Source organism: Otolemur garnettii, unplaced genomic scaffold, assembly GCF_000181295.1.
Source record: "Otolemur garnettii isolate 467f Iridium unplaced genomic scaffold, OtoGar3 scaffold00016, whole genome shotgun sequence".
NCBI lineage: Eukaryota > Metazoa > Chordata > Mammalia > Primates > Galagidae > Otolemur > Otolemur garnettii.
In genome coordinates this window covers 10986923-10995799 of record NW_003852411.1, presented here as the reverse complement: position 1 = coordinate 10995799, position 8877 = coordinate 10986923, and the positions used below count along the sequence as shown (strand labels likewise).

The following is an 8877-nucleotide window of genomic DNA, read 5'->3' as shown; positions in this document are numbered from 1 at the left end:
TGGGAGGCTGAGGCAGGAGACTCGCTTGAGCCCAGGAGTTGGAGGTTGCTGTGAGCGTGATGCCATGGCACTCTACCCAGGGGGATAGCTGGAGGCTCCATCTCAAAAAATAATAATAATAATAGTAATAATTTGTTTCTGCTATTCTCTATGAATATTGTTCTTGACTGTGTTCACTCAAGTCCCTCATTCTGAAAGCACAGTAGATATATTTGGGTCTTCTAAATCTGTATCTTAATGATTCTTGATATTTAATATATACTTTCTATGCTTTATTCTAGATCATTTCCTTAGCGCTACCTTTAAAAATCACTAATTCTTTCTTTAACTATGTTTTCTATAGTTTAATTTCTCTGAATATATATTTTTATTTTCAGTATTTCTCTTTGGCTTTAAAAAAATTGTTTTTTTATTTATTTATCCTTCTTTTAGCCTATGGGTTCTATTCATTCTTTTATCTCTGTGAAGTCTTTTTCAGAATTTTCTATCATCTGCTGTCAGGATGTGAATTTTGTCATTTTTGCATATGCTGGCTGCTCTCTTTTTTCTCTTCTCCTTTTGGGCTATGTATTACACTTTTACCTCTGAGCTCATCTTCTGAGACTGCTGTTTACTGGGTAATTCATTGTACCCTGAGTTGTCAGGTACCCTATTTTGCATTTCCCTTTACTGGGACATTTTAGTTCCACCAGTTCTGACCAGTCTTTAGTTAATTTCATAGTCTTGTACCTATATCAAGTGTATAATGCAAATTTGGATCCCACATTCACCTGGGGCATGGACTTGGGATTTTTTTCATGAGGTCTTTTTCCATAGAAAGCCCTGGCACAAGTCCAGTTTCCTTGTCAATCCCCAAACCAATGGCCTGGGTTTTCTTCAGTTGCTTTTCATAGAAGTCTGGCTACCAGTTTTATACAGGGCATTTATTCCAGCTTCTCACCATGCATAGACGCCTTCATTTTCCTTCCCTTCTTGTGCCAGCTTCCTGACTAAAACAGCACTAAAACAGCAGCATTGAGTCATTAGCCACCTACAGTGGTACATTTCTCAATGACATTGAACTAAATTCTGTCCTAGCAATGAAGTCCAACATCACTTGATTAACAACAGTATATTCCTAAATCAGATTATCCTCAAGAGCTATTTGGCTTCACTTCTCCTCATCCCTCTGGCTTTATTCCTGACACATTTGGTGCCTCCTTCTTGGTTTTAAAATCAACTGAGCCTTTGTTTTTACCATTTGTTGATTTGTTAAAATTTTCTAGCATTCCTATGGATTTGATGCAGCAAAAGGGGTTTCCTACATCTGCTCAATCTGTCATGTCGACCAGAAATATTCTTATATTTTCACCTTATCCTATTGTAGTAGTTGCTGTTAGCAGATGGTCTTTTCTTTGGGATGTTTCTGGAGAAGTGGACAGTACCAGTCACGTTTCCTCATTTCTTTTTCCTGTCTAGGTTTTGGAGTATCACAGACGAAAGCCATCATGTCTCTGGTCTCTGGGATTCCAATGGGCCCACCCCGGCTTCCACTGCAGAAGGCCTCCAGGGAATTTACTGATCATGCCGAAGCTAAACTGAAGAGCCTGGATTTCCTTTCTTTCACTGGCTTGAAGGATAGAAATTTGGAAACCTGTAGCTAGTGCACCACTATCATATCAGGGTGTGTCCATGGAGACATAATTTTCACATCAAATAGGCATTTTTTTTCTCAGGGACATTTTAGATGAACTTAAACTCTTAGAAAATAAAATCTCAATCAGTCAACAAGTACTTAAATACTTACTCTGAGCCTTAAAAAAAGTTTAATTTTGGGGTGGTGCCCAAGTCTCAAAGGAGTAGGGCACTAGCCCCATATACTAGAGGTGGCGGGTTCAAACCCAGCCCTGGCCAAAAACGGCAAAAAAAAAGATTTAATTTTATGAAGGGGCAAAGGCTGTGGATGAGAAGGAGTCATTCATTTCCCTAAATTTCTGCAGAGAGATTTTTGTTTACATGAATGAAATGGAATCAAGAGGAAGATTGTAATTGATTGATTCTATCTGCCTTTAGGAGCTCTCATTATCTCGATTTCTTGTTCTTAGTCCTATTTTCAAGTTTTCTAATTTTATATCACTATACTGTACTTTCATTTTAATAAATATTCATTTGGAATCTACGAAGACTCTGAGCTATTGCTTTTATGTAGGCACTCTAATACCAAATTAAAAACTGGCTCAACTATGTACAACTACTATTAACACACCAGCTCATAAGGCTGCTCTAGAATGGATGCTTTCAGAATAATTATGACATCATAGTTTTTCCCCTATACATTGGATCAGATGGAGACTTTCTCCAGTTCTTATAACTAAAGGGCCCTTTAGGGTAGCTTTCTCATAATGAAGAAAAGGCCTTCCCCAAAGATGAATTTAAGTCTCCAATTCATGTGATACAGAGGATTTCTTGAAGCTCAAAGTTTGTAAGGACTAAAGGGCCCTTGCTCTGGGTACTAACTTTCCTTCCCTCTTTGGAGAAGATAGTGTCTATCCTGCAGTGCCCTAACTATTGGAATCAAAGGCCAGTGTCCCTTCTGAGATAAGCCCAGGAGCTACTATTATTTCTCTGTCACACTTCCAAGCAGCTACTTTCCTTTAGTGATATGAAGATTTGAAGAGGACCCAAAAAAGTTATAGCTTTTGTTATAGTTTGTTATAGTTAGACCCCCTTTATTCTTTCCTTCCTCTGTAACACATCACCAGCTGTTTAATCTTCCTTTCTAACAAAAACTGGGTGTATGCTTTCTAATATCAAAGTGTATTGACAGTCAACTTTTACTGATTTTTTAAACCTATCCAGTCTATTAATTACCAAAAATTTTGTTTTCATTTTGTCTCTGATTGCATTGTTCATTAGCAAAGGAAAAGGATTTGAAAATCACATCAGTTTTACTCCTTATTTTTTATCTCTTCAAATGAAAAATAAAACTTCTTCAAAATGTAATTTTAAAATTGTCAGTGGATTTCAATTATCTTTGTTTATCCTCTCTTTAATTGGTCAACTAGTTAAAGGTTTTTATATTTATATCTCCTCACACCTCTTTTTGCCTTTATAGCTGTTTTGCCTTTATAGTCTTTGGTTCTGAGGATGTGATACTCTCACTAATGGTGCTAAAGTCAAATTTAATTTTTTTAAATTAATTTTGGATATTCACCTAAGTAAAGAACTATTTTTCTACTTTTGTTTTCATGGAGTCAATGCTTAGAGGATTTTTAAGACAGATAATGAGATCTTGTGAACATAAAGAACAATATGATGATTAAAAATGACCAGGGCTTAGTGTAGCTCTACATATTTTAACATGTAACTACTTAAGAAATGAATATAGGGCAGCGCCTATGGCTCAGTGGGTAGGGCGCCAGCCCCATATACCAAGGGTGGTGGGTTCGAACATGGCCCCAGCCAGCTAAAACAGCAGTGACAACTGTAACAAAAAATAGCCATGCATTGTGGCAAGCACCTGTAGTCCTAGCGACTCGAGAGGTTGAGGCAAGAGAATCACCTAAGCCCAAGAGTTGGAGGTTGCTGTGAGCTGTGATGGCATGGCGCTTTACTGAGGGTGACAAAGTGAGACTCTGTCTCAAAAAAAAAAAAAAAAAAGAAATGAATATATTATAGAAGTAGGGTTTTAATATTAGCCTATTATTATCAGTAAAAATGGAAGAACTTAGAGGCTGCTAGTAGCTAGGATAATATTAGCAATATCAATATTGCCTTTAACAAGTAAAATTTTAGAAAGTTATGACCTATTTTCCATCTCCCAACCTTTCACTATTTGCTTTCACTATTGTTGAGGGACAGAGGAAGAGAGATGAACCAAGATATCCTCCCCCATTTCTCAACACCCATTTCAACTATTAGGTGTTTGTTATAACCATCCCTTCTTCTTTATCAGAAACTGTGCCTCAGCCTCAATTGGCAGAAGTAAGAAATGACATGTGAAACTTTGTCAGTATCCCCAGACAGTCCACAGATTGAATTTAAGATTTAACATATTTTTTGTTTTCTACCAATCTCAGAAACTAAGTCAGCTCTTTCATCAATTATTTCTAGCCCAAAAAGTAAATGTTAAATGTTAAGTAGTCCATCTGAAACATACCTTTCATTATTTGGTCATTAGGAGTGACCTGTAGACTCAGTTCCAAATTCTTACGTAGGAAAATGTTTACCTATTTTCTTATAAAGCTTAAAAAAAATTCCTACCCTGCTCTGTCCTTTATTGCTAATTGCTGAAATCTACAGGATAGTCATCTACTAGGAATAGGTAATAGTTGTATTGAAATCTGCCTACTTCTGGAGCATTTCTTGAAGCTTCATTTGCAAATGGAAAGTGGAAGACCTTAGAGGCTGCTAGTTGCTAGAAGCAACCTATAAAGATAATGCCAGTCATGGGACCTAATCTCCAGAGGACTTTAGGTCTCAAGTGAAAACTCTAAATTAAGAACCAACTCAAAGGCAAAATTCTCCTTAATCTTTGGAGTTAAAGATCCACCTCTGAATGATTTATTTACACTTAGTTTGTTGACACTTTTGTTGTGTTTGTTATCTACTATCCTTGTCTTGTTCTAGTTCTTAAAAGCTATAAAGGAAACGCTTTTAGCTTGTCCCCATTCAGTATAATATTAGTTGTAGTTTTTTCATATATGACCTTTATCGTGTTAAGGTACACTCCTTCACCTAGTTTGTTGAGAGTTTTTATCATTAAGGGATAAAATGCTTTCATTAAATGCTTTCTGTACATCTATTGAGATGATCATATTTTTTTTGTCCTTCATTCTGTTCACTTGATGCATCATTTTTGTTGATTTGCACATGTTGAACTATCTTTGCATCCCTGAGATAAATCACATTTGAGCATGGTGAATGATCTTGTTACTGTGCTGGCATATTTGCTTTGTTAGTAGTTTGTTAAGGATTTTAACTCCATATTCATCAGGGATATTGACATATAGTTCTCTCTCTCTTTTTTTGTTGTTGTCTGGTTTTGTTATCAGGATAATTCTTCATAGAATGAGTTTGGAAGAATTCCCTTCCCTTCAATTTTCTGGAATAGTTTGAGAAGTGGTATTAGTTTTTTCTTAAATGTTTGATAGAATTCAGCAGTGAAGCCATAGGTCCTGGGCTTTTCTTCAATAGGACACTTTTATTACTGATTTACTCTCATTACTCATAACTGGTTTGTTCAAGTTTTCTATTTCTTGTTGGTTCCATTTTGTTAGATTGTATGTATCCAAGAATTTTATCTGTTTCTCATAGGTTTTCCAATTTGTTAGCATAAGGTTGTTTGTAATAATTTACAATGATCCTTTGTATTTCTTTGGCATGACCTGTAATGTCTCCTAGGCACTTACTGTTTTCAGCACCCTGAAGAACACAAAACATTATCATCTTTCTCAATGTTTTATTCTTAAAGATATCAATTGCATGCAGAAAATAAAAGGATGGGCTCGGTGCCTGTGGCTCAAGCGGCTAAGGCGCCAGCCACATACACCTAAGGTGGCGGGTTCGAATCCCCAGCCCGGGCCCGCCAAACATCAATGATGGCTGCAACCAAAAAATGGCCAGGCGTTGTGGTGGGCGCCTGTAGTCCCAGCTACTTGGGAGGCTGAGGCAGGAGACTCACTTGAGCCCAGGAGTTGGAGGTTGCTGTGAGCTGTGATGCCACGGTACTCTGCCCAGGGGGACAGCTTGAGGCCCTGACTTAAAAAAAAAAAAAAAAAGAAAAGAAAAGGATGAGTGAATGTGTAACCGTGCTGTTCAGATTTTAAGAGTAAAAGATTCAGAGTAAATGAATTGCTCACTATGAGCCATAAGGTTTAAGAAAAACGTAATCAAAGAGGTGAAAAATAAGGACTGATAGATATAATAGACAGTTGATTAGTCTGAATTCTCTGGAACGACCCCAACTTGAAATGTTTTGTATTGTTGCCTTCATGGGAAACATTAGGAAGTTCAAAAATTAACAGTAATAAGAACACAAATTATTCCAAAACCTTACAAAAACATAATTATCCAATTTAAGCAATAAATAACCTTGCAGGTTTTACGTATTCACACATTGAATTAGTTTACTGAGCACTTAGCACGTTCCAGGCACTGCAGTGACATGAGTAGTAGGAGTCCCTGCCTTCACAGAGCTTCTTTGAAAAGTCGTTCAGATTATCCGAACAATAACACAATACACAACCTACTGAAATTGAACACCTATTACAGGCCAGGTGCTGAACTAGCCACCCCCCCCCCCCATAGGCCAGCCATCTCATTTATGAGAGGTTTAGTGATACAGTCCTGCCATAGTCCGCAAGAAGGAAGCCAGTTCAGGGATGAAGGATAGACTTTATTTTAAAGGCCAGAATGAAGTCTGACCAGAAATCAGCTCAGCTCACAGTTTCGAGGGACTTTTATTAGTGCAGTTGGAATGTGGGAGGAGATCGTGAAAAATGAAGGAAGTCATCTTTCCTACACAGTGAAAGATGTTATCTGTGCCTGAGACTGATTTTAGAATTACTGCCTTCCATAAAAGATGTTGATCTTACACAAGGCCTTATCTCTAGTGCCAGCCAGGACCAGGGTGGAAGGTCCTGATGCTTCCCAGGAACACCGGCCCTAAAGCATTTCAGGAGAATGAGGAGGGAGTTACTGTCACCATGCCATTTGGTCTCACTGCCTGCTTTCCCGGCCTACGAACCATAAATTTAATCAAGCAACTCTATACTTCGTTAGCAAGATTTTCAGTTCTGGTATCGAAGGGCACCTCTTTTCACTAGAGAGCCCTGTGAGAGAAACTGAGAAACATTTTGCTGCATATAAATGCCCTCAACTCACTAAAATGCTCAAAAAAAGGAAGCTCTTTACCGGAAGAACCCAGATTAGGGCGCCGCGAATCTCCTAGGCGACGTGACGCTAGGTGGCGCCCTGTTGCAGAGCCCGCGCTCTCCGTCCACACGCCCTCACCCCGCCCCCTCATTCGCCTTCTGCGCAGGCGCACGCACACTGACCCCGCCCCTCTCGCGCCACGGTCGGAGCCATTTCGCTGCCGCCGCCTCACAAGGTGCTGCGTGCTTCTCCGTTGTCTTTGTGGTGAGAAGGCCCGGTGTGTCCGACGGTCCTAAGGGCCTGTGCTCTCTGGCACTAGAAAGCGGAGGCGGGTAAGTAAGAGATGTTCTGGGCGCTGTGCGGGGCGGCGGGAGGCGTGGGCCGCGGCTCTGCAGCCGGCTTTGTTGCGAAGCGCGGGCCGCGGCGGCGGCGGCGGGTGGGGGAAGGGGCGAGCCGCCTCGCTGAGGCAGGATTGCGGTTGCGTGTCGGCGCGGCGCGCTTGCGCCGCCCGAGCCCTCGCGGCCCCCCACCTTTCCCGCTGCGCTCCACGGCAGCCGAAACCCGCTTCCTCCTCCGACCAGCGTTCGCTGGCGGCGCTGTGACCGCTGAGGAGACGGGACGAACCGTGTGGGGTGGTTGCTGCTGGGGCGCTACACCAGCCTGGGGCCCTTTATTCGCGAACAAGTGTTTGGTGCCGCCTCGCGGGCCCTGCGGGAAGAGCAGTACGCGGGTTACGCACGCTCTGCGCTCCTCCCTCACATTGTGATCGGCGTGGGGGTTGGGCGCCGCGTTAGGGAAAATAAATGTCTCCTGGTGTCAGGGGAAGATGGGAATGAAAGGATAATGGGAGAGAGCTACTTTGGCGACGGTGGCGAGGGAGGAGACCTTGAGCTGCTAACCTCGGCTTTCAGACCGAGATTGCGTCAGCTGCGAAGATGTGGAGGAAAAGCTGAGCAGCCGAGGCAGAAGGGATTAGTTACGGCTTAAGGCCGGAGACTGGACAGGAGCTGAAGGAAAGCGATGTGGCTGGAGTGTATGAGGATTTAAGAGAAGAATGGATTGAGGGTGGCACCAGTGCAAACAGGGAAACCACGTAGGATTTCTCCTGCTGCACGGGAGTGGTGGTGGAGTTCTGCAGCGAATGGATGGGAGACGGGCCTGCATAGTGGCGGAGGGCAGTAGATCTGGATTCGGACTAATAGGGGGTGAACAGGTTTGGGGAGGAAATTTAAAATTGTGTTCTAACCTAGATGCCAAGGCTGCGTGCAAATGGGCGCGTTAGTGTGTCACGGATGAAATTGATGTAAAGTCAAAGGTTTGAACTTTGAATATATATTTGAGCATCTTTTGCACGCGGTTGGTATTGAATATTATAGAGTTTAATGGGACTAGGGAGAAAAGAATTTGATACAATAGTCCCTCATATTTCATGTTACTCATTCACCCCGAGGGTTTGTTTTTTTAATTAATTATTTGGGAGTGGAAACTTTAGATATCTTCATCTTTCCACTACTTTTACGTTAACAGAATAGTTTCTTCACAAAATAACTGACAGTGGTTAGATTTTGGCCACACAATAAACCGAACAAGTTTATACTTGGATCCAGTTTGATGGCATTGATGAGGTGCCAACAGAATGCACTTAAATATTTATGAAGAAAAGACAGGTTTGCTGCTGGTAATGGAATTTCTTCTTACAGCAAAGAAAATTCATAGCACATTTTCTCTGATTCTAAATTTGGTCTCAAGTATCTTATATTTAGTCTGAGGTTTTAGATTCATGAACTCTATATCTTTTGGTATTTTAAAACTGTATTAGAGGCTTGGTGCCTGTGGCTCAAGTGGCTAAGGAACCAGCCGCATACACCTAAGGTGGCAGGTTGGAATCCAGCCCGGGCCCATCAAACAGCAGTGACAGCTGCAACCAAAAAATAGCTCGGCATTGTGGCGGGCGCCTGTGGTCCCAGCTACTTGGGAGGCTGAGGCGGGAGGCTGAGGCAGGAGACTTGCCTGAGCCCAGGA

At 41.4% G+C, this 8877-nt stretch overlaps 2 protein-coding genes across 5 annotated transcripts in view; both read left to right on the top strand.

Annotated features, from left to right (window-relative positions):
- Positions 1-1759, top strand: part of NPL (N-acetylneuraminate pyruvate lyase) — a 36729-nt gene extending 34970 nt beyond the window's left edge. For all 4 annotated transcript variants that reach the window (XM_023510790.1, XM_023510789.1, XM_012802668.2 and 1 more), the window contains one exon: positions 1459-1759. In XM_023510790.1, coding sequence (XP_023366558.1) covers positions 1459-1643 — 185 coding nt within the window. In that variant the 3' untranslated portion in view covers positions 1644-1759. The remainder of the gene's footprint in view (positions 1-1458) is intronic.
- A 5316-nt stretch (positions 1760-7075) lies between these two features.
- DHX9 (DExH-box helicase 9) overlaps positions 7076-8877 on the top strand; it is a 54318-nt gene continuing 52516 nt past the window's right edge. Inside the window, exon 1 of the mRNA XM_012802666.2 lies at positions 7076-7187. The gene's annotated coding sequence lies outside the window, so the exon portion shown is untranslated. The remainder of the gene's footprint in view (positions 7188-8877) is intronic.